The sequence below is a fragment of the Chiloscyllium plagiosum genome, chromosome 1 (assembly GCF_004010195.1).
Source record: "Chiloscyllium plagiosum isolate BGI_BamShark_2017 chromosome 1, ASM401019v2, whole genome shotgun sequence".
Lineage (NCBI taxonomy): Eukaryota > Metazoa > Chordata > Chondrichthyes > Orectolobiformes > Hemiscylliidae > Chiloscyllium > Chiloscyllium plagiosum.
Window position 1 is genome coordinate 68,804,917 of NC_057710.1, and position 26,897 is coordinate 68,831,813.

The 26,897-nt window shown below is 40.4% G+C and overlaps 1 protein-coding gene across 1 annotated transcript in view; it reads right to left on the reverse strand.

Moving 5' to 3' along the window:
- The window catches only part of dhx29 (DEAH (Asp-Glu-Ala-His) box polypeptide 29), a 123,184-nt gene that overhangs the window by 31,748 nt on the left and 64,539 nt on the right, over positions 1 to 26,897 (reverse strand). The window contains exons 14-21 of the mRNA XM_043688629.1: positions 25,295 to 25,435; positions 23,831 to 23,975; positions 21,183 to 21,303; positions 14,360 to 14,444; positions 13,866 to 13,954; positions 13,467 to 13,595; positions 5,934 to 6,009; positions 1,328 to 1,552 (exon numbers count right to left, since the gene is read on the reverse strand). Of these exons, the coding sequence (XP_043544564.1) occupies positions 1,328 to 1,552; positions 5,934 to 6,009; positions 13,467 to 13,595; positions 13,866 to 13,954; positions 14,360 to 14,444; positions 21,183 to 21,303; positions 23,831 to 23,975; positions 25,295 to 25,435 (1,011 nt within the window). The remainder of the gene's footprint in view (positions 1 to 1,327; positions 1,553 to 5,933; positions 6,010 to 13,466; positions 13,596 to 13,865; positions 13,955 to 14,359; positions 14,445 to 21,182; positions 21,304 to 23,830; positions 23,976 to 25,294; positions 25,436 to 26,897) is intronic.

The window sequence follows — 26,897 nt, forward strand, 5'->3', positions numbered from 1 at the left end:
GATAGGGGAGGGGAGGAAAATATATCCCTGGTGGTGGGGTCCGTTTGGAGGTGGCGGAAATGACGATGGATGATACGATGTATATGGAGGTTGGTGGGGTGGTAGGTGAGGACCTGTGGGGTTCTGTCCTGATGGCGATTGGAGGGGCGGGGCTCAAGGGCAGAGGAGCGGGAAGTGGAGGAGATGCTGTGGAGAGCATTGTCGATCACGTCTGGAGGGAACTTGCGGTCTTTGAAGAAGGAGGCCATCTGGGTTGTTCGGTATTGGAACTGGTCCGCCTGGGAGCAGGGCAGAGACCAAGGAATTGGGAATATGGGATGGTGTTTTTACAGGGGGCAGGGTGGGAGGAGGTGTAGTCTAGGTAGCTGTGGGAGTCAGTTGGTTTTTAGTAAATAGCTATATTATTCAAATATAGCAAGATTGCTCGCAGAGGCCTACTTATAAACAGATGCCAAGCCAAAATAGTTTGGAAGAAGTGATGAAAACTGCCAAAGCTATTGATCTTACGGGGCCCTCAAAGAAGAAAGATGGAAGTTTTTAAACAGAGAATAATAAGAAGGCTGAAGGCTAGACACTGATCATGCGACAGGGAAAATTTTGGTGAATGGAAAGAGGACATTTAGGGCCCTGAGGTCGTGACTGAAATCAGGATGGATAAGGCCATTGACACAGCGATAAGAATTTTAAATCTGATACTTCAGTGAATCAGAAATAATATTGGTCGATGGAAACAAGGGTGAGAGGGGAACGTAATCTGGCGCAGCATTAAAAAATCAACAGATGTGTTGAAGTTTATAGAGGGTTTAGAACAGTAGTCACTGTGCACAACATTGGATTAATAATAGGCGAGTACTTCAAATATGAATGGGCTAAACTTGGTACAGATGATGATATATTTATTAAGTAAAAATATGCATTTGATTCGTGATGATGATGATACTGGGTCATACATAAGACAAGGCCAAAGTCACCAACAATCTAATTTGACATGAGATGATGGCCAAGGTGGGTCATAAATTTCTAAGGCATGGTTTTAATATCAGACATTGAACCGGCAAATTCACTCCTGACAATTTTTAAATGAAGGAAGTTGTGACCCATAGTAGTCTAGATCACAGATAACTAACCTAATAGCATCAAGACAGTAATGGGTGAGGTTGATCACTGCCAATACATACTTTAAAAATTGACTACATGATCAAATTGAATGTAAAAACTGAACAAAAGACTTGGCTATTTTTGTCTTAATATACATTTAGATTTTGAACTTTTAAAAAAATATGATATTGTTTTGTTTAAACTCAATGTATTCATTTAACATACTTACCACAGTTTCCAAACAGCCAAAAATTGCACCAAATATCAACATTTTCCCAATTCTCACATTTACTGGAAGGGCAGCAAGATGCTGACCTAATGGTGTGAGTTTAGCTTCGTTGATTTCACAGGCTCCAATTTTCCTCAGCAAATTCATAGCATTACTAATGACCTGGAGCTGTGGTGGATCTAAAGCTCTGGCAAGAAAATCTTCTGGGGATCCATGATTGCATTTCTAAAAAGAAAAGCAGACAATCTTAAGATCATAATCTGTAAGAAAGTTGTGAGCAGAATTAAATGCTGACAAAAAATGATCTTATCTAGTTTTATTGGCTGGAATGATGAATGATGGGGCATGGGGAAGGTTTGATCTTCAACAGTTTGAAGTTAGAGGAAAGAAAAGCTTAGCACAGAGGGTGCTTGTAGAATTGGAGGAAGTTAATGAAATGGTATGGCTATGAAACAAATTTAAACAATACAGCAAGAATTTTACTATAAAAATTGGAAATGTTTAAGCTGTGTAGACAATGAGAACAGGTGTCAATGACCAATGCTATTTTATATGCACCCTCCCACTAAGAGTGACCACTGTTAAAAGACACCATCAAGCTCAGACAGTAACCAAACAAACATTGGCTTTAGTTCAAAGTTATGCTGGAGAAAAATGATAGACCTACAAGACCAGGCAGAGATGCACAACACAGCACATCACACCACACCACACACAGGGATATAGGATGCAAACCACTCGTTAGACAGTCATTTCACAAATAAATGCCAGCAAAAATGTGGTAGTAAAATAACTCAAAGCAAGACTTGGAGGAAGCCAAACAGTCACTGAAGTAGCAAGTCAAAGAGGTTGAGATCTCAAAGAAAACAAAAGTGATTAGAGAGGCTAGACAGTTATTAGAACAGGTTATGAAGGCTAAAACCTAGACAGAATTAGGAAAATCAGGATGTAAAATCACAAGCTTTAAAATGAGCTAGAAGTTCTCAAGAAACAAAACAGTAAATGCTGAGAAGATTTAAAATACTCAACACAGTCAATTAGTGGATAACCAACAAAACTTGGCTGCACTATGTCAAGATAAGCATATTCTCCAAAAACAACTGTAATCAACTGGGAAAAAAAAATGACAACACAACAGGGGTGACTAACAAGATCACCAATGTCTGAGGAAATCACTGGCACCTTCACAGAAAGTAACCATTGTGGGATCTGGACATTTCTGCAAATTATCTAGACATTATGAAGACTCAAAAACTCTTATTATTGTAAATAGCTAAACTTTCATTTAGAAAAAAGGTGATGTTGTATGTATACCTTGTCTTTAAAAGAGTTCACTGGAGTTTCAAACTCCATGTGCGCTGTGTATACAATGTTGTCACTGCCTGGCATTAGTCTGCTGGGGTTATAAGGCTGCACATACAGAAATAAGTTGATTTGCTGTAACATTCACTTCATAATTTGAAACATGTTTTACTGTTTCGAATAAAATTACTCAATCCTTGATAAGTGTTAGTCTAATAAAGTTGAAACTTTATTGCTGGAACAGCACAGCAGGTCAGGCAGCATCCAGGGAACAGGAGATTCGACGTTTCGGGCACAGGCCCTTCTTCCTGAAGAAGGGCCTGTGCCCGAAACGTCGAATCTCCTGTTCCCTGGATGCTGCCTGACCTGCTGTGCTGTTCCAGCAATAAAGTTTCAACTTTGATCTCCAGCATCTGCAGACCTCACTTTCTCCTCGTTAGTCTAATAAACAATCATGACCATGACAAGTGGGACTTGGGCAAAGAAGTAGATAGTTTTGAATGAGATAAAGTACGTAGAGCATGAAAGGTGAGAGAGGCCAGCTTGGGCGGCACTCTGTATGGATTGAATAGAAATAACAGCTTCGTATTTAGATCAGTCCACCCTGGAACAACTTACTAACATTTTTAGAATTCTAAGAACACCCAATGCTGCACTTCTAGCAAGATCCAGCCTAGCTCATTTTCAAAGGAGGGTGGGGATGGGAGTGTCATCTTTTTCAATATTTTGACGGGGTTGAACTAATTAACATTTCAACTTATCTGCTGAAACAGTAGATTATTATAATACTCCTGACTTAGATTCCTTCCAGTTTTACACTACCCATTTTTAAAGAAAACTGCAAACTCTTAGCTTCACTTCTTTTCCACCAAACATATCCTGACAGTTCAATTACTTAAAATTACTTCAATTCTTAGGAAAGTTGCTTAGCACATGCTAACTCTACCAAAGGATTTCTTGGTATTTGGGAGATTAAGCATGCTTTTCTCTCAGATTAGGAGACATTGTGACAGAATAAGAGGACACTCATTTAAAACTAAGAACTGAAGAAATTTCTTCCTCCATAGAGTAGTTAAAGTCTGATACCTTCTACACCAAAGAGCTATAGAGTCAAGTTCACTGCAACTATTTAAAGAGGGGGTAGGTAATTTTGAAATATAGGAAAATTGATTGCTATGCTGAGACAGCACAAAAGACCAGAGACCAGTTGAGGCCAGTGGTCTTGTCGAGTTGTAGGGAATGGTTGAGGGGCTGATTGGTATATCCCCACTCCCATTTCTTATGCTCTTATATAAAAGATACACTGCAGCAGTTCACCAAAGATCCTTCAAAAGCATCTTTCAAAGCTCCAGATGTCATCACCTAGAAGGTCAAGTGTAGCAGATGTATGGGTATACCAGCACTCTGCTCCCTATTCGGACTTTCAAAGGTATGAAGTAGGAGTAGAACTAGGCCATTTAGCCTCTTAAGCATGCTGCACCATTCAAGAGGATAATGACTGATCAGTTTGTGTTTCAAATTTGGGCGACATGGTGGCACAGTGTTAGCACTGCCAAGGCGCCAGGTTAAATATCACTCTTGGGTGACTGTGTAGTTTGCATATTCTCCCTGTGTCTGAATGCATTTCTGTCAGATGCTCCAATTTCCACCCACAGTCCAAAAATGTGCAGGTTAGGTCGGAAAGTTTTCGGAGGATTTGTGCAGACTCAAATGGGCCAAATAGCCGCTTCCCGCAATGTAGGGATTCGATGAAATTCCACACCTCACTTGCTTTGATAAACTTTGATTCTCTTATGGAAAAACACCTATCCACCTCTCTTAAAAATATTAAATGAACCTGCTTCCAATGTCTTCTGAGCCCTTCTGAAATAAAGATTATCTTCTCATGTCTGTCTGAAAATGTAACTACTAATTTTAAAACCATGTGTCCTAGTCTGGAGTCACTCATAACAGGAAATATCTTATCTGCGTCCATCTTCTCACGACCATTCAGGATCTTGTAAGCATCAATCAAATCACATCTCTCTTCTAAACTCAAGCAGAAACGAACTCCACCTGTCTAGCTAATCCTCACCATCAAACAATGTTAAACTGCACAGTCGCTTCAAGGGCTTGCACCTGCCAATTTGTGCCAATGCATTCTCTTGCAGTTTTTCAGTCACTGCAATGCATGAACCTCGGAGGCTCAATCAGCAACTGGAGAAATTAGCAGGAATGCAGTTGGCGAACCACTCATTTGAGATATATAATACAGTAAACCTTTCTCTTTCACTTCGAATGTATTTAGGTCCTTAGTTGAATAAGGAGACTTGTAACTACAGCACAGCTTCTTCACTGATTCTAGGTCAATATCCTAGAAATCCTTTTGTAACAGTACTGTACTTGTGCCAACACCAGATGGACTTGAGTTGTTCAAAAAGTTGCTCATCACTTTTCAAGAGCAGTTAGGGATGGGAAGCAAATGCTGGCCTTACCAGCAAAGCTCACATGTCTTGAACTAATAAAAAAAAGTTTGATATCACCCAAAGATAAAATCATCTGTTTGATGAATATCCAAACACATGAAAAATTCACTCCTTCAATTCCAGATCTACCATAGCTGCAGTGATTACAATTTTAAAAATGCATTGCAGAAACATGCCTCAGCTTTTTCTACAGCACTTCCCAAACACTTGACTTCAAACATCCAGCAGGACATAAATAGCAACATGATATTAAATGCGATCACAACTGAAAACTCTCTTCTAGATCACACCATTCTGATTTTGATGGGTCATCATTCCGCAGGAATGGAGGAAGGTTGAGAAGGTGGGGCCATCATGGTTACTTCAGCCAACACAGGTATTTAAAATGCGCTGTTACCATCACTCTTCACTGCAAACCAGCCGACCAGCTAACTAAAACCTGCAGCTAAAACCATTACTGTATGCATTATAAAGCAACTGACTTAACTAGCTGCCCAACATCTTACGCTGCCTCAAATCAATAAGTTCAGGAAAGATCGATATACTTGCGGTCATCCTGACATGTCACCCCAGCAACCATTGCTCCTTTAAGCTTGGCATTTTTAAAGATGATTTAAACATAAATGTATTTTAATTTACATCAATAATGTTTGACAGAAAACAAACACACATATGGTAGATGAATAATACACTAGCTTTACACAACTGTTTGAAATAAAATGAGGTTTAAATGTCATTCTTTACATTTAAATATATAACAGACTAAGTGATAAAATGTTTTGCTGTACAGCCAATATGTCAGTCATTAAGTATTTGAGATGTGTATAAGAACATGTTACCATGATATGAAGACAAAGTTCTTCCAGTGGAACTCGCAGGATTTCTGGGACTGAATAATCTATGAAACTATCATACCTGAAGAAACAAAGCACAACATAATTTTTTTAAAATAAACCCAACATACAATTAAATCAACTTAATTAATAGATAGATGTGCATAAATGAAATGGAGGTTAATTCTTATAATTGAAAATATTTTCAACACATGACGAGCAAAGTTATTTCAACCAGAGTGGCAATAAAGGCAAAACATTTTCTTTACAAGCAAACTGTTTAATTAACATCAATAAATTAAAAATTATTGCTGAATGAATAAGTCCAGCTCTAATCAAAGGTCACAACCTGAAATGGTAACTGTTTAATCTTTTCACCGATGTTGGTAGACTTGCTGAGTATTTTCTGTTTGTATTCTTCTTTCATGGAAAAATCTCTAAAATCTGCTCTGTAATTTCTCTGTTTAGCATTGTTCTCCTTTAAGTTACTTAGGGTGTAAATCTTTAATAATTTTGTTCATAGCAGCACATCACAGTACCTGACCTGACTGGCACCATTTTGGAACAACCGCTTCAACTGTGATTTCCAGCTTTTCCACTGTTGCATCTCAGCCCAAGATCTGCAGCAGTAACTGCTGTGTCCCTCACCCAACAGTCCTGCCCTAATACTGTAAAGTCTGCAATCTGCTAATGAATTAGTTCTCCATTTTAAACATCAATTGAAGGGTGGCAAAGGCTCTTGATGAGTGACTGCATTGTCCATCAAGTAGCCTGGCATTGATTGAACTGATCAAACCCTGAAGGAAATAACTGCTTGACAGAGAATGCAGCAGATGATGGAAATGTGTTGCTGGAAAAGCGCAGCAGGTCAGGCAGCATCTAGGGAATAGGAGAATCGACGTTTCGGGCATTAGCCCTTCTTCATTCCTGAAGAAGGGCTAATGCCTGAAACGTCGATTCTCCTGTTCCCTAGATGCTGCCTGACCTGCTGCGCTTTTCCAGCAACACATTTCCATCTCTGATCTCCAGCATCTGCAGACCTCATTTTCTCTTCAGAGAATGCAGCAGGCAATGTGGGAACCAAACAGAGGGAAATGCATTTGACATCGTCCTCATAAAACAAGCTTTGGCAGGTGTATTTGTCCATGACAGTACTTGTAGGAGTCGCCTTTGCATTTTTCTTGTGATTAGTAATCCCATTTTTAAAATGTAATTCTTGGGATGTAAGCTTTGATGGCCTTCCCGTCCCAAGTTACCCTTAAGGTGTTAGTGGGTTGCCTTCTTGAACTGCCGCAGGCTATTTGCTGTGGCTAGATCCAAAATGCTATTAGAGAGAGAGTTTCAAGATCTTGACTCAGCAACACAGAAGGAATAATGAAATTTTTCCAAGTCAAGATGGCATGCTGCTTTGAGAGGAACTTGGTGATATTCCTGGACATCTGCTATCCTTGTCCTTCTGGATGGTATTGGTTATGGTTTAACAGCTGCCCCATTTAACACCGGGATGATGGAGGCTTTCTTCAAATGTGAAGTATTCACAACAATCTTCAATAAGAAGTGCTGAGCAAATGATCCACTGCCCTCCTCTAGAAGTCCCCAGCATCACAGATGCCAGTTTCAATTCATTCCACATGATATGAGGAGTTAGATAGTGACACTGAAAGGCCATGGGTCCTGACAACACACTGAAGGTAGTCCTGAAGACTTCAGAGAATCATCGAGCCCCCAGGGTATGGAAGCAGGTCATTCGGCCAATTGAGCCTACACCATCCCTCTGAAGAGTACCCCACTGAGACCCACCTCTCAACCTTATCCCTGTAACCCTGTCTTTCCCATGGCTAATCCACAGAGTCTGCTCATCCCTTGACATGAAGGTCAATTTAGCATGATCAATCCACCTAACCTGCACATCTTTAGACTGTGGGAAGAAACCAGAGTACCTGGAGGAAACCCATGCAGACACAGGAGAATGTGGGAACTCCATATTCACCCAAGGAGTAGAATCAAAACCAGGTCTCTGGTGCTGCGAGGCAGTAGTGCTAACCACCATGTCACTGCAAACTTGTGCTCCAGAATTTACTGCTTTCCAAGAAAAGCTGTTCCAGTACAACTACAATACTGGCATCTACAAGAAAACTGCCCAGGTGTGCTCTCTTAAACAAAAAGCAGGACAAATCCAACCCAACAAAATACTGTCCCAACGGTCTACTCTCAACCATCTTTAAAGTGATAGATGGTTTCATCAATAATGCAATCAAGCACTGAGCACCTGCTCAGTGACATTCAATTTTAGTTTCACAAGAGCCACGCATGGATGGAGCCACTCCAAGGTTCCATGCACAGTGACCAGCACAGCACACTGATCACAAAATTGACTTTTGGTTCCAGAAGTCACTGCTGAACACAGGTCTCAGAGGCCCACACAGGAGGGGAACACTGCTTGCAAATACAGGTTAACAGCTATGATCTTATAGAGACTTCAGAGACATGGTTGCAAGGAGATCAAAGCTGGGAACTAAATATTCAGGAGTAGGTGAATTTTCAAAAAAATAGGCAAGAAGGAAAGGGTGGTGAGGCAGCATTGTTGCTACAGTATGATACAATATCAAGAATCTACGTTAGGCTCCTATTTATTGACTACAGTTCCGCCTTCAACACCATAATTCCAAACAAACTGATCTCTAAACTCTGAGACTGAGTTCTTGGCTCCCCTTCTGTAACTGGATCCTCAACTTCCACAGACCACAATCAATAAGAATAGGCAACAACATTTCCTCCACCACAATCTCCAATACTGGTTCCCTCAAGGCCGTGTACTCAGTCCCCTACTATACTCTTTATATACCCACAGCTGTGGCCAAATCTGCCCCAATTACAAGTTTGCTGATGACACCACTGGCTGGATCTCAAACAATGACGAGACAGAATACAGAAAAGAGACTGAGTACTTAGCAGTATGGTGCAAAGGCAACAATCTCTCCATCAATGTCAGCAAAATGAATAGCTGGTCATTGACTTCAGAAGCAGAGTGTAGGGTATGTCCCTGTCTGCATTAAAAGGTGCTGATGTGGAGATGGTCGGAAGCGTCAAGTTCCTGGGAGTGATGACCACCAACAATCGGTCATGGTCGACGCAATTCGACACGATGGTCAGGACAGCAGAGCAATGTCTCTTCTTCCTCTAAGATTAAGTAAATATGGCTTGTCCACAAGGACTCTTACCAATTTTTAATAGATGCACCATAGAAAGCATTCTATCTGGATGTATCACAGCATGGTATAACTATTCCTCTTCCCAAGACTGCAAGAAACCAGAGTTGTGAACACAACCCAGTCTATCATGCAAACCAGCCTTCCATCCATTGATTCCATTCTATACTACCCACTAACAGAACTAAGCAACTAACAGAATCAAAGCCCCTCCCACCCTGGTTCTTCTCTCCTCCACCTTCTTCCATCGAGCAGATGTAAAAGTTTCATATACAAATAGACTCTTCCCTACAAATAGACTATTCTTAATTCTAAACTCGCTTTGTGTACCTTTTCTGTAGCTGTAACCCTTGATTCTGCTGTCCTGATGCACTATGTATGGTACAATCTGCCTGTACAGCATGCAAAACAACACTTGTCACTGATTTATTGTTGTCACATATACTGAGATATGATCAATCAAATGATCTTGAATAAGAAGATGTAGAATTCATATGGGTAGAGATAAAGAATAAAAAGGCCAAGAAAACACTGGAAGTATGAGTTTATAGGCTCCTTAACAGTAATGGCACAGTGGTCGGACAGAGAATAAAAGAGGTAGAAGAAATATCACATTGGGGGGTGGTGTTGGATGCATTAGAATATATGAAGGTGAATAAATCTCATGATCCTGACCAGATATATCCAAGAACACTGCAAGAGGCGTGAGAAGAAATTGCAGTGGCCCTGATATTTTTGCACCATCGCAAGCCACCTGTGAGGTCCCGGAAGACTGGAGGGTAGCCAACGTTGTGTCCTTATTAAAGAAAGGCAGCAAAGAAAAGACTGAGAACTATAAACCAGTAAGCCCGATATCTGATGGAGAGATGATACTTGAGAAGATTAGATTACATTACATTACAGTTTGGAAACAGGCCCTTCGGCCCAACAAGTCCACACAGACCCGCCGAAGCGCAAACCAACCATTACCCCTACATTTACCCCTTACCTAACACTACGGGCAATTTAGCATGGCCAATTCACCTGACCTGCACATCTTTGGACTGTGGGAGGAAACTGGAGCACCCGGAGGAAACCCACGCAGACATGGGGAGAACGTGCAAACTCCACACAGTCCGTCGCCTGAGGCGGGAATTGAACCCGGGTCTCTGGCGCTGTGAGGCAGCAGTGCTAACCACTGTGCCACCGTGCTGCCCACAAGATTCTGAGAGATAAGATATACAGTGGTGACCCTGGAATACGAACGCCCTATTGTTTGAACAAATTGGAATTCGAACAATTATTTCGAGAAAATTTTGCCCTAAAATCTGAACACTTTCAGAATCTGAACACCACGTACCGTTCAGGCCGCACACTGTTTGTTCAGTTCGTCCCGGGAAATAGTCGTGAAAGCATCTCTTGTGTGTCCATCACTAGTTTACCTCGTGTTTTCACCTTGATTTGTGCTGGGGTTTTTTAATTATCACCCTTGTGCATTCACCATGGCACTCAAGAAGAGCAGTGAAGCAAATAAAAGTAAGAGGAAGTCAGTGAGAACCTCAATTGAGTTGAAGAAAGAACTTATCGTTAAGCATGAGAGCGGTATGCGTGGGTCCAGAAACTGATTAATGCACTTTCCATTATTTCTTATGGGGAAGAGAGTTTCGGAATCCAAACTTTTCGCAATCCGAACAGCCTCCTGGAACGAATTAAAGTCGGATTCCAAGGCAACACTGTACAAGCATTTAGAAAGACAGGGTTTGATTAGGAATAGTCAGCATGGCTTTGTGCGTGGGCAATCATGCCTCACAAATTTGTTATAGTTCTCTGACGAAGTGACTAGGAAGGTTAATGAGGGCAGGGCGGTAGATGCAGTCTTTATGGATTGCAGTAAGGCCTTTGATAAGGCTAAACATGGTAGACCGTTCTGGAAGTAAGATCGCATGGAATCCAAGGGAAGCTGGCAAATTGAATACACATTTGGCTTGATGGTAGGAAGCAGACAGTAACAGTGGAAGGATGCCTGTCAGACTGGAGTGTCTCAGAGTCACTGCTCGGCCCATTTGTTTGTTATCTGTATCTATGATTTGGATGAGAATGTACAAAACAAGACTAGTAAGTTTGCAGATGGCACTGAAATAGGAGGTATCATGGACAGTGAGGAAGATTATCAGAAATTCCAGCAGGCCCTTGATCAGCTGGAGAAGTGGGCCGAGAAATGCCAAATGGAATTTAACATAGCTAAATGGGAGGTTTTAGATTAGATTAGATTAGATTACAGTGTGGAAACAGGCCCTTCGGCCCAACAAGTCCACACCGACCGGCCGAAGCGAAACCCACCCATACCCCTACATTTACCCCTTACCTAACACTACAGGCAATTTAGTATGGCCAATTCACCTGACCCTGCACATCTTTTTGGTCTTGCATTTTGGAAAATCAAATCAAGGCAGTTTCATGGTGAATGGTAGGACCTTAAGGAGTGTAGTGGAACACAGGGATCTTGGAGTTCAGGTGCACGGTTCTTTGAAAGTGGAGACACAGGTAGACAGGATAGTGAAAATGATTTCTGGCACACTGGCCTTCATCAGTCAGGGCATTTTATGTAGAAGTTGGGAAGTCAAATGCAATTGTACAGGACATCAGTGAGGCCGCACTTGGAGTATTGTGTTCAGTTTTGATCACCTTGTTATAGTAAGGATGTTATTAAACTGGAAAGAGTGCAAAAGGAATTTACAAGGATTGCCAGAACTCAATGGTCTGAGTTATAGAGAGGCTGGACAAACTAGGACTTTTTCCTTTACAGCGTAGGAGATTAAGGGGGGATCTTACATAAGATCATAAGAGGCCTGGATAGGATGAATGCACTCAAGTCTTTTTCCCAGGGTTGGGGAATCAAGGACTAGAGGGCATCAGTTGAAGGTTAGAGGGGAAAGAATAAAAGGGAATATGTGGGGCAACTCTTTTTTTTTACACAGAGGGTGGTATGCATGTGGAATGAGCTGCCGGCGGAAGTGGTTGAGGCGGGTAATTTTACAACATTTGAAAGGCATTTGGACAAATACATGGATAGGAGAAGTTTAGAAAGATATAGATCAAGAGCACGAAAATTAGGTTAGCATTGATGGACATTTTGGTTGGCACATCTTCTGCCTTGGAACACTTCAACCCCAGGGCATCAGTGTGGATTTCACCAGTTTCCTCATTTCCCCTCCCCCCACCTTACCTCAGTTCCAACCTTCCAGCTCAGCACAGTCCTACCTGCCAATCTCCCTTCCCACCTATCCGCCCCACCCTCCCCTCCGACCTATCACCTCCATCCCCACCCCCATTCACCTATTATACTCTTTGCTACCTTCTCCCCAGCACACACCACCCCACTCCACCCCCAATGTATCTCTCCACCCTCAAGGCTTTCTGCCGCTGTTCCTAATGAAGGGCTTTTGCCTGAAACATCTATTTTCCTGCTCCTTGGATGCTGCCTGATCTGCTGTGCTTTTCCAGCACCACTCTGATCTAAACTCTGCTTTCCAGCATCTGCAGTCCTCACTTTTGCCTGTTTGGTTGGCACGAACCAGTTTGGGTCAAAAGACTGTCTCCATGCTGTCGGACTCTATGACTCCAACTAATGAGGGCATGCAATAATGGTGGTACATGAATTCTTTAATGACTTTAATGTACATGGGGACAATTAAATTGGCAGATTCCTATAGCAATACTTAAAGGTTCCAACTAGGGATCTGGCTATTTTGGATCTCATGATGTATCATGAGGCAAGTTTAGTAAATTATGTAGTAAAAGATCCCCTTGGGTCAGTGACCATAACACGGTAGAATTTAGCATTCAGTTTGAGAGAGTGGAATTTGCAAAACTAGATGAAATAGCTTGTAATATGTAATGTAAGAATTGTACAAATATGATATATCTTGCATAGTCAAGTGTGACCATCCCTATCTCAAAGCAAAACGTTTCACTTCTGAAGTTCTGATCACCCAACTGCCAAATTAAGGTTAAAAATCAAATTAATTCAATCTTTGACTGAATTCCAGCTTCTTATCCTCCTCTTGTCCCCTGGTCATATAATGCCTTATTTCCTTTGCAACAAATTATCCATTCCTCTGCTCCACTTATCAACTTGCCTCTATTTTCCCTGGAGCAATACAATGCAACATATGCTATTTTGCAGAAATTGGAGATATTTTCTAATCAAACTAACCAGGACATCTCTGGAGCAGGTAGGATTTGAACCTGAGACCCCTGGCCCAGAGGTAGGGATACTAACACTGCAATAGAAAAGCCCTTTACTGTACTTGGGAAAAAATAATTAATGTTATAGACTTTGAGTACTCACCTTTCTTGGGTATACAAACGAAAACAGAACCCTTCTCTGATACGGCCAGCTCGACCCTGCCTCTGAAGAGCATTGGCTTTGCTGATGAAGGTCTCCACCAGTGAGCTCATTTGGCTACTTTCATGATACCTACAAACATTAAATTACATGTATATTTATATAAATTTATTTTAAAATTTATTTCAAAGTATAAAAAATACTCTTTATGTGGATAATTTAATATGTTATGCACTTCAAAACAGATACTTGAGCCTTAATATAACAAATTAAAAATTCTGACAGTAAAACAACTTTTAAACATATTTCACAACTTGCATTGAATTATAAAGTCTGAAAGTCTGTTATAACCTATCGTAAGCATAAAGTGAATGTTTATAAAATACTTGGTTATGATCAAACCTGTTCTCCTTGGTCTTTCCAGAATCAATGACAAAAACTACATCAGGTATTGTGATGCCTGTTTCCGCAATGTTTGTTGCCAGAACAATCTGAAAGCAAAAGGCACAAAGAGTAAATTACATTAATGAAAAAAGATGGCTACAAAGCAGGTCAGAGGCTGGGAACAAAAGCAGCAAGTTATAATCTGAGGGTGGTGGTGGAAAGATACAATTGTAGCTTTCAAAATGAATTGTCTATTTTTTTGGAGAGGGGAAAAAGGTTGCTTTTGATGATGGCAAAAACAAGAGAACAAACTTGCTAAGGAGCTCTTTGAGATGGACCAAATACATCTAAGTATTCTATGACTACAAACCGTGTATTTATACTGATTACCAATCGCTGGTATACCCTTATGCTGTTATTATTTGATTCTGTGACTTCAGCAATGAAAACTGAAGAAACTGGAGTTCTGTAAACGTGATACAGCATCAAGGATGTGATAAAACAATTCTTACCTTTCTGACCCCTTGTGGTGGGACTTTGAAAGCTGCAGCTTGATCTTGAGATGAAAGAATGGAGTGCAAAGCAATTATTTTGAACCTGTAGATGCAGCAAAATAAGGAGAGAGTTTATAGAAATGTCATTTCAAAAGAAAATCAGGCTATTTTGTTGGATTGTCAAATTCTTAAGGTCACTAAAGCAGTCATGCTCACAAACTCCGATACCTAGGATTCTGCTTTCCCCTCTGCAACTGGATCCTTGACTTCCTGACCCACAGACTGCAATCAGTAAGGATAGACAACAGCACCTCCTCCACAATAATCCTCAACACTGGTGGCCTCCAAGGCTGCTACTCCTTATACACTCACAACTGTGGCTAAATTCCGTCGCAACTCCATTTACAAGTTAACTGATGACATAACCACTGTGGGCGGCATGGTGGCACAGTGGTTAGCACTGTTGCCTCACATCGCCAGAGACCCGGGTTCAATTCCCGCCTCAAGCGACTGACTGTGTGGAGTTTGCACGTTCTCCCCGTGTCTGCGTGGGTTTTCTCCGGGTGCTCGGTTTCCTCCCACAGTTCAAAGATGTGCAGGTCAGGTGAATTGGCCATGCTAAATTGCCCGTAGTGTTAGGTAAGGGGTGAATGTAGGGGTATGGGTGGGTTGCGCTTCGGCGGGTCTGTGTGGACTTGTTGGGCCAAAGGGCCTGTTTCCACAGTGTAATGTCATCTAATCGGATCTCAAACAATGGCCAGAGTACAGGAAAAAGATAGAAAGCTTAGTGACATTGTGTAAAGACAACAATCTCTCACTCAATGTCAGCAAAATGAAGAGCTGGTTATCGACTTCAGGAAGAGGAGTGGAGGACGCACCCCTGTCTGTATCAAAGGTGAAGATGGTCGACAGCTTCAAGTTTCTAGGAGTAAATAGCACCAACAATCGGTCCTGGTCCATCCACATCAATGCTAGAGTCAAAAAACCAAACCAACACTTCTATTCCACAGAAGGCGAAGAAAGTTTGGTATGTCCACAATGACCCTGACTAATTTTTATACATGTGCCACAGAAAGCATTCTATCCAGATGCATTACAGTTTGGTATGGCAACTGCTCTTCCCAAGACTGCAAGAAATTAGAGATGTGTGAATACAGTTCAGTTAACCACTAAAGCCAGCCTTTCTTCCATTTACTCTGTCTACATTCCTGTGCTTCAAGAAAATAGCTAACATAATCAAAGACCCCTCCCACCTCGGTTGTACTCTCTTCCACCCTCACATACCAACTGAATCAAGAACAGCTTCTTCCCCAGTGTTATCAGTCTTATTAACCAACCTCGCATAGATTATCTTCCTCTGCACCTTCAGTGTATCTGTAACACTATATTCTGCATTCTGTTCTAATATACGCCAAGTATGACTTGCCTGGATAACATATAAAACAATATTTTTCACTATTTCAGTACATGACAATAATTCAAATCAAATCAGAAAATCTGGACAGCAAATTGCTCAGTGGGGATTACCAATTGAGCCACACAAGTGCCAGGGAATGACTATTATTAACAATGCAGACACTAACCATCTCTTCTTACCATTCAATTACATTGCCACTACTGAATTCACCCACCATCAACAGTCTGGACGTCAGAACTAAGCAGATACTTCATTGTACCAGCCACATGAACACTTGGCTGAGAGATACAAGTCAGCGGCTGGGTATGCTATATAAAGCAATTTACTGCCTAATTCCCACCAAACTTTTTTCTCCACCTACAAGGTGCAAATCAGGAATCTGACAAAATACTTTCCACCTGTCTGATTGCGACCCGCTTCAAAACTATATAAGACAAAGTAACATGTTGAACTAACATCTTCAGTGCTGAAAATGTGTTGCTGGAAAAGCGCAGCAGGACAGGCAGCATCCAAGGAACAGGATAATCGACGTTTCAGGCATAAGCCCTTCTTCAGGAATGAGGAAAGTGTGTCCAGCAGGCTAAGATAAAAGGTAGGGAGGAGGGACTTGGGGGAGGGGCGTTGGAAATGCGATAGGTGGAAGACCTATCGCATTTCCAACGCCCCTCCCCCAAGTCCCTCCTCCCTACCTTTTATCTTAGCCTGCTGGACACACTTTCCTCATTCCTGAAGAAGGGCTTATGCCTGAAAGGTCGATTCTCCTGTTCCTTGGATGCTGCCTGTCCTGCTGCGCTTTTCCAGCAACACAATTTCAGCTCTGATCTCCAGCAGCTGCAGTCCTCACTTTCTCCTCTAACATCTTCAGTATCCAACTCAATCATTCATTCACTCCACTACTGGTGCACCATGGCTTCAGTATGTGGCATCTACCAGGTGCACCGTATTAATATGCCAAGACTTCTTACGCCAAAGCACCACTCAAACCAAATGGACAATAGTAGTCGAAAGTAGCTTATCACATATTCATAAAACATGATGCACCTTCTCAAGGACAACAATGAATGACCAATAAATGCTGTCCCTGCTAGCAATACCCACATTTTGAAAAACATGCAACCCTTATTACCTAGAAGAATGTCAGTAAGTGTGTGGGAACTAATTATCTAAAATACCAATCATGCATTATCCTGACTTGGAAATATGTATTACAGCTCCTTCAGCGTCACTGGACAGAAGTTCTAACTCCCTACCTAACAGCAGAGTGGGTGTATCAAATCATATGGACTGCAGCTGTTCAAGATGGTAATCAACGCCAAATTTCACTGGGCTGTTCTCGTGTTTCACACATGATGACGGTATCAGCACACCGATCACGTCAATGACCTTTGGTGTCAGAAGTGACTTTTTCATGGCCTGAGATGCCCACAGAGCCAGGAAGAAAATTAGAGGGAACATTGCTCAAGGACAATGAGGGATGGGTATGAAATGTTGAACTTTCTTGTAATACTGTAATCTATTTATTTCAGACATAATTTACATCCGTAATATAATGTCACATGTATTCTTGAATTTCCAAAAATACATCACACTTCCTCCACCAATAAACATACTTTCAATCTGGTGACCCGAGCAAATTAAAAATCTGAATAAAGCATTAAGTTACATAAAGTTGAGGAAGAACACCCAGTAATTTGTCAAAAATTGGGTGCAGAAATGGAATAGTGTTGCCTAAGAAGTCGAGAAATGAATGCTCAGAGCTCAATGAATGTACATTGAAACATTTAAAGGAGAACACAAAGACTTAGCATAGGGAACCTAGAAAACATGGATTGACAGTGAGCTATTAAAGACATTAAAATTTTATATCAAATGTTAGACATGATGACAAAGAGTTTAAAAAAAGGGCTCAGTGGCAGCTCCCTTGCTGATCAAATTATTGTGAATTTATTTTCCACCCCAATGGACTATGGGCATAATCTAGGCTGAACTCCAATATATTACTGAGGGAATGCAGCGCTGTTGGAAGCCTCATCCTCCCCTTGGAAAGGAAATAATGGGTTCCTCAACTCCATGCAAAAAGAGAAATTCTCTCATTAATCAATACCTCTCAACATCTTTTTATTAGCAAAATTGATTATCTGGTCACTGTACACAAATTGATCACTTATTAAAAACTTTAGAACAGCGATAATAAGAAAGTACTTAAAATTGCAGTGAAACACTTTTCAGCTGTGGGCATGAAAACACAACGTTTACGCAAATTCTTGCTTTCTTAAACATAGGAATTGCGATCGGCTATTCAATCAATCAGGTGTGTCCCAACACTTAATGCAATAAAGACTGATCTAACATTCTAACTAAACTCCACACTTGTTAAACAAAAGTACATAAATATTCTAATGAAGACACTGTAGCTAGTCCATTATACGTTGTGCACATTGAATAAATTGACATATTTACAAGTTAAAAAGGGCCATCAGTTTTGCTGTGTCATGGGAAGGTGCACCTCAAGGCTCGTGCAAATACGAAGTCAGCCTATTTAGAATATCAGAGCACTTGTTCCCAGTGCAAGAGATAGACTGATTAAATACAGCCATCAAGCTCCATTTGTGCACCTGCAGTTGCACCCATGAAATCATGCCAGCTGTGAAATGCAGCTTCAAGTATAAAGCCTGAAAGGCTTTTGATGCACTTTTAAAAACTTGATGCGCTTTTTAAAAAAATCTGCAAACTACAAGTAATCTTTCCTATATCTTGAGGCCATTACCCCTAAAAAGGTGATGGATTTTGATGTCAATAACTTTTGATGAAGTATGATCAGACATATTTCAGCCAAATTAACAAGTCTTTTGTCAGACCCTTAAAAGGAAAGTGCTGTTATCTATATGCAGGAAAAAAGGAGAGCCTCTTAAAGATGATCAGAGGTGAGCAAATGACAGGAAAGTACATAGGATCTATTAAAATGCGTGTGAAAAGATCCATATAAAATGCCAAACTATCAGCGATTTAAAAGCTACTGTCAAGGGTTCTACAAATCTACCTTAATTTCCTTGGCCACGGTGGCTTGTTTATTTATATCTACACATAATACACAGGAGATGAGTCTAAAAGCCACAATTTTGTGCATTTTATTCCTGCTCTGCCGAGTGGTTTCAGTAATGAATGTAACCATGGTATAATGGTATCCTGCAAGCTTGTGAAAATCTTTACTGATGGGTAATATGGGTCATCAGCTACACATGGGTTTCCAGAAATTAGTTCCCAATAGCCTGGTATTTTCCCATAATTCCTACACTTACGTCACTTATATTCGATGAAGGAAGGCAGGCAGAATCATCTAGTTCACAATGAACAGCTGAGTTTACCCACGTGGTGCTGAGATCAACGTCAGTACTTCAATGGAGAAGCCAGATTTGCAACAATAGAGCTGGTAGTTAATGGACAATCAAGTTTTTGTGTTGGCTTCTATTTATTATGATCAGAATGCTGTATCACTGTATGCCTCTCTGTCAGACCTACAATTATTCTTGGTTGGATATTTGATCCATAATTTTGATGAGACAACTGCATAGTCTACTGAGGGCAGTAGTCATGGGAGTCTGCATCCATGCTACTGCACATTCTTTCAATTTCATCTGTGGTTTATGTACGCCCCAATTTTTTTTTCCAAGATATTGCTTAACCCAGAAACAAGCCTGCAAAAAAATATATTTTTGAAACTTTTTGAGAAAAGCCGGAAAGTTGAATGCTCAATCCTTTGATAACTAATTTAGGCATTACTTCAGTACTGTATTAAGATTTCATTGTATTACATAGGGTCTTTCGTTGACATATTAAACCCAAGGCCCTGCTGATCTGTTTAGGTGGACAAAGTTCTCATAGCGCTATTTGAAGAACAGAGAATTGTCCAAGCATCGTGACCAACATTCTTCACACCAAAGGAAAGATGATCTGCTCATTCAGCTTTTAAGTTCTGTTGTATGTAATTATGTGAAAATTTTGACTGTTCTCCTGGATATAAATGGCTCTGTATGAAGATGCTAAAGGCTTAACATAAATGCAAGTTCTTCATTGAATATCAAACTGGGAAAAGCTATTTTCATGGAAAATAATGCTGTTATTGTTATTATAATGACCTCAGTCGAAGAACTAAATCACTCCTCGAGGATTAATTAAATTAATTAGTTTATTTAACACAAATGAAATACATTATAAATTATAAAACAAACATTTAAGCAGAGCAACTGGCTTCATTTTATGCTGCCCATATACTTCTAGCCACATTATTAGGCAAAGGTGCAGCCTTATCTCTACACAGTACCCAAGGTTTTCAAGCTAAAGTCTCTTAGGTGCGAAGGTATGCATACAAGAGTTATTACCAAACGTTTCAGAAAATCTTAAAAGCACAGACTGTTTGTGGGAAGAAGGGAAGCCTTAAACTCACTGTTCAGCCAAAGGTTACTGGACAGACCAAATCCTAGCCCATTACTCGCTCAAATGTGTCTGCAGTATTGGTATCTGACATATGACATACTGAATCTTCCTTTCAGAAAACATTGAGAGTTTATTGTATGACCACTGAAGCCTGGATAAAGACATTGACTCTTGAAACAGTTGCACTGGAACTTCACCTGGTACAAATTGTAACTGTCAAAGAGGTAAGGAACTATTGAGCATTATCTCAACTAAGGCATTCAAGAGGATGTTATTTGGATAGAAATAATGTACAAGTGTATGGGGGGAAAAAATGGGAAATTAGCAATAAGTAATGAAACTCATGTGAAGAGTCAGTGCAGACACAACACACCAAAAGATCACTTTGTTAGCCAAAACACTTCTGTTATCATCTTGGGAACAATATAGATCAGTTGTGTCATCTTAGACATTGAACAGGGAAAGCATGTTTGATATTAAGAAAAAAAGGTTTATGACTGCACAATTCCATAGGTCGTATACATATGCCCTTGGCCAAGGGGATGTGTATCTTCCATTAACCAAACTGATTGTTCCAGGTTTCTGGATTATTCATTTTTGATCCCAAGACAATCTTTACTGTAAAGACAACCTGTATTACCTTCATAATAGTGCCACTCTTCAACAATAATAGCTGAAACTTCTATCCACGCTCCTGCTATTTCAGGCTTCAATAAAACAAAAGCCTTATGCATAGCTGGTGAAGATGAGTAGGCTACCTAGATGTTTTGGATACATGTTCCAAACTATCTCCTCTTAAGCAAGTGGCTTTGGGTTCAATAGCTGAAGGCTTTAAGAGATCATGGAGCAAACCTGAAATATGGCAGCAGAGTTCTGGAAACTAAAAGTAAGCAATAATTCACAAGGTATTCTTTGTAGAGATTGGCTTGTATTTATTCATAAAATTAAACACAAATAGTATAAACACTATAATTTTATCACAAATTGTACCTTTTTCTGTCCTGCAACCTTTTGTCTGTAGTTAGAAGATCATACAGTTGTTGAATATGAGCCAGACCCGGTAAGAATACTAACACTGCACCATCAACTGCTCTGAATGGGGCACTTTTATCTGAAAGGAAATGAAATGTCAGTTCTGGCCGACATCAAAACATGCATGCCAATTTTTCTTTCCTATCACCTCCAATATCTGAACAGATTGACCACTTACCCCTCTAAAGTCTGTTTCTCAATATGGCAATCGGCATGCAAAAGCTGTCCACTTGCCTGCACTGACAATTCCGAAGTACAATTTTCCATCACTGTTGTGAATCACCCCAATAGGTCAGATTGCTTATCCAAAACATGATTTTACTGAAGTCACAACTTCCTGATCAACACACATTTTCTCAATGTCAATAACTGAGGAATAACTTAAGACAGCAAAACCAAACAACCTAGTCCTGCAGCTTCCAAAACAGCACTCTGTCTCCTGTCCAAAAATGAAGACAAAGTCAGTTCACCCTTTGGTCACCCTCTTTCTTTGTCAAAATTCTGTAGTTGGCTGTCCAACACTGGCCTTCCTTGATCAATTCAACATTCACCCACCTGCTACCTGAGAACAACGATATCTCAGTGCCAGTTCACTACGGTGTTCTTACAATAGAACGTAACCTGCATTATCATGAGACCAGTTCCCAACAGCAAACATCAGCCTTTTGTTCTTTTTTCAAAAACAAGCTGCTGCTCAAAGTTTGAAGTTCAATTCTCAACTTTAACACTAAGTTCCAAACCAAAAATGATAAAATAAAACAAAAGTGATGGTCTCAACATTCAGGACCACAACTGGGCAATCAGCACAGATTTTAGTCTCCTCAGAAATTCAATCATGATACATGCAGAAAATTTTTTAAACCATGCATTAAATATCAATCTGTATATACTGACTGCATCTAATTACCACAAAATACAGATGGAAGAAAATTCTCCCAGTTCCTTGGTCTCTGCCGCATCTGTTCAGATGATGCCAACTTCAACAAGGGGGCCTCCAAAATTGTTCCTTTGTTCCACAACTGTGGGTTCCCCACCACCATGTTTGACAGAGCCTTCAGCCATGTTCAACACATCCCCTGCACCAGCCCTCACATCCTCTCTTCCCTTCCACAACAGCTGTAGGGTCCCCTTATCCTCACCAACCATCCCAACAGCATCCAAATCTAAATGATCAATGGCCTCCATTTCTGCCACCTCCAGTGTGATGCTACCACAGATACACGCCTCCCCTCCCATGTCAGCCTTTCACAAGGACAATTCCCTCTGGGAGCCTTTGGTCCAATCCTCCTCCATCCCCCACGCCCTGAAGACATCTTCCCCTGAAATCATAGGTGTAACACCTGCCCATTATTCCCTCCCTCCTCACCATCCAAGGTCCCAGACACACTTTCCACGTGAAGCAGCAATTTATCTATTCTTCACTCAATCTAGTCTACTGCATTTGCTGCTCACAACGTGGTCTATCTATATTGGCGACACAAAGCGTAGTCAGGATGACTGCTTTACAGAACATGTACATTCTCTCCACAAAAAGTATGCTGAGCTTCTGGATGTCTGGAGTTCAACATACCACCACATTCCTTGACCAACATCTCTGTCTTGGTCTTGCTTCAGTGCTCAAGCAAAGCTCACTGCAAGTTGCAAGATCAACACCTCTTTGTCCACTTGGGAACCCTGCAACCATCTGGACTCAACACTGAGTTCAACAATTTCAGGGAGTGAACACCTTCGCCCTTATCCTTACTCCAACCCCCAAACACCAGAACTTGTTATCACATGGATTATTACCACAAACAGCCCATTATCAGCTCCTAATGGTCCCCATTAGCAGATACACATTCTCCCATTCTGACCTTTACCCACTCCTTTGTATGCCCAATTGTGTTTGTCTCTCTCTGGGCTTCATCTCCACCTATAGTTTATTCCTTCCCCCTCCTCCCACCTCTTCTCTTGCATATACACCAACCTTTTCCTAGCTATAATAAGTTCTGAAGGGTCACTGGACCCAAAACATTGACTGTTTTCTCTCCACAGAGGCTGCCAGACTTACTGAGTTTTTTGGATTTTGTTTCCGATTTCCAGCATCCACAGATTTTTTTTGTCTAGTACACATACTGTAGGGTTGCATTCAAGAGATTTATGATGTTGTTCAAATATATCAATTACTTCTCTTAGGCAGAATTGGATGATTATCTGTCAGATAAATGTGTGGGCTAGAGAGAGGTGAGGGCATTGTCAATAGTCTAATTGCTCCTTCAATGAGCCAACACAAACACGAGTCCAAACAGCCTTCCCCTGTGCCATAAACATTCTATCATTCTAAGAATAATTTAAATGGATACAATTACAGTGCTTCAGAAGTTACCATAACATTAAACAGCCGATTTAAAATATATACTTAATTGAAAAATTAAAAGTGCTTGACTTTCAGTAAGCTACAGGTTTTGGAAATTAAAATCCTGCGACCAATGAAAAATAAAAAACAAATAAAAACAAATGTTGGTAAATCCATACTTTGTTAGTAAGTACTGTAAAGAGAAATGCGAAGCTCTTTGTGCAGGTGAAATTTTTATTGACTCTCAATAGGAATTTTGTTTTTCACTTACCCAAGAAGTTAATGAGATCCAATATGAGATCCATGTTTATTTTGGTTGGATGCATGTACTGAATAGCATGACGAGTACGACTACTGTATTTTTCAAGGTCTATTACCAAATTATTCCCAGGCTGTGTCCCTTTAACAAGATACTCCTGAAAAAGATTTGAATAGAGATCAATTAGGGAAGATCTGGCCTTTGATGAGAAAACAAGAGACTTCAAAAGTCTTAAGTTTCAAAGCTAAAAGCTTACAATATCTAAAGCAACTCAAAATCACATGTATTCATTAATGGCTTTCCAGCTCAGTTTATGCACCTGGAGTAAATCACTTCTATTTGAGATAATGATTACAGTATCAGCAATTAAATTGAATCTTTCATCTGCTTTCAACAGAATCAAAAGCTTCCCCTTTAAGTCATTCAGTCCAAACCACACTGCCTAAAGTCACACCTTAACTAAATGAGAGAATTTCACCCAAGCAATAGACGAAACCTTGCAGTTTCACTGGCAAGTGAAACCGATTGACGAACAGAACTCTGGAATAATAAGAATTTCCTTGAAGCAAATGGAAAATCCAACTTTATCAACTTATTTTAACTTCTTTCACCAGTTATGTCACCTTAATGTCAACCAAGGAACACTGATTACTTTTCTCTGCCTCAAAAGCATGACTAAATTTTTTTCCCCTCATTTTCATTTTATTCATTCCTGGGAACGTGGGCATTGCTGGCTTGGCCAGCATTCATTGCCCATCCCTAAATGCTCTGAGGGCAGTTAAGAATCAACGACATTGCTCTGAGCTTGAAGTGACATGTAGGCCAAACTGGGCAGGGACAGCAGTTTCCCTCCCTAAAAGACATTCATGAACCGATGAATTTTTCTGACAATTGACAATGGCCATTTTTAGATTCCAGATTTGTTTTAACTGAATTCAAATTCTGTTGCGTTGGGATTTGAACACGGGTCCCCAGATCATGACCTGGGTCTCTGGATTAATAGTCCAGCCATAATACCACTAGGCCAAGGCCTCCAGAGTTGATCATTAGTTAACATTAATAAGGACTAAAATTTTGAATGAATACTTATGAAAACTATAAATGTCTCTAAAACTATTCTCTCTAAATATAAAGCTATGTTAATTATATGAATTAAAATGAAACCATCATATGTTTTGTCTCAACAGTGACAGTCACTACTAAGGAAACTGCAGAAACCTTCCCAATCACAATCATGTGAAGGAGCTTGCTTGATTGAAGTCGAAGCTGTCTGAATTCAAGTGAAAGCTTTTGCTATCAACTCAGCACATTTATCAAATTTCATCAACAATCATGTCACTGGTATGAAAACAATTGGAAACCAAATGATCTGTTCAGCACATCTATGATGACAAAAATGATAAAATACTACTTTAACTGATAATGAGATTGACAATAAATACTGTACACACTAATTAAAAGCCACTTATGAACAACCTGATGCTGAAATGTTTTTCCTCCTTTGCCAGTGACCGTCACGTTGATTTCTTCCTCCTCCTCCAAAAATCGTTGGCAGTATTCAGAATCCTTTTCCAAAATGTAGCCAGTCTCTTCCACCACCTCTTCCAAATGATAAACCTAGATGCAATTAAGGGACAGAATTTGAAATACACACAGTTTGACCAACATTATGTAACAAAATGCTACCAATATTTAGCAGTTATAGGATGAAACACAGTAAACCATGACTATTTATTCAATATTGAAGAAAAGTTGGTTCAGTTTAAAATTGATCTGATGTAAATACCACACAGAAGTGCATTAGAATTTATACAATGGATAAATTACTTTGTCTAGTATTATAATATTACTTAACATATTAATCATCTGGATAAAGGAACTGGGGCATTCTGGCGAGGTTTGATGGAAGTTAGGTGGACAGGCAGGTTGTACTGAGGTGGTGGGGAGGCTGCAGAAAGATTTAGACAGTTTAGGAGAGTGGTCCAGGAAATGGCTGATGAAATTCAATATGAGCAAATGTGAGGTCATGCACTTTAGAAAAAAAAATACAGGCATGGACTATTTCCTAAATGGTGAGAAAATTCATAAAGCCAAAGTACAAAGGAATCTGGGAGTGCTAGTCCAGGATTCTCGAAAGGTTAACTTGCAGGTTAAGTCCGTGATTCACAAAGCGAATGTAATGCCATTTATCTCAAGAGGGTTGGAATATAAAAGCAGCAATGTGCTGAGAATTTATTAAGCTGTAGTTAGGCTCCATTTGGAATATTGTGTCCAATTTTTTGGACCCACACCTCAGGAAGGACATACCGCACTGGAGCGTGTCCAGCGGAGAGTCACACGGATGATCCCTGGAACGGTAGACCTAACATATGATGAACGCTGAGGATCCTGGGATTGTATTCATTAGAGTTTAAAGGTTGAGGGGCGGTCTAATTGAAACTTACAAGATAATGCATGGCCTTACTGTGAAGTTGTTTCTGTTAGGCGGGAGACTAGGACCCGTGGGCACAGCCTTAGAATTAGAGAGGGGGTCAATATAGAATGGAAGTGAGGAGACATTTTTTCAGCCAGAGAGTGGTGGACCTGTGGAATTCGTTGCCACAGAGTGCAGTGGAGGCCTGGATGTTAAATTTCTTCAAGGCAGAGATTGATAAATTCTTGATCTTGCAAGGAATTAAGGGTTACAGGGAGTGTAAGTGGAGTTGAAATGCCTATCAGCCACAACTAAATGGCGGAGTGGACTCGATAGGCCAAATAGCCTTACTTCTATGTCTTATGGTCGTATTATTTCTCTAGTGATGGCAATGGCACTTGATTCTACCCTCATATTCTTTCATGAAATACTCAAAATATCTTCCACTGAGAAGACTGATGAAAAATAACTCATGGGGCTAAAGGCAGATAAATTTCTTGGCATGATGTCTTACATCTCAAGTTCCTAAAAGAAGTAGCTACAGAATATTGGATGCATCTTTCCAAATTGGATTCTGGAGAAGTACTGGAGGATTGGAAAACTGTCAATGTGACACCCCTATTCAAAAAGGGAGGGAGGGAAAAGTAGGGAACTATCGGCTGATTA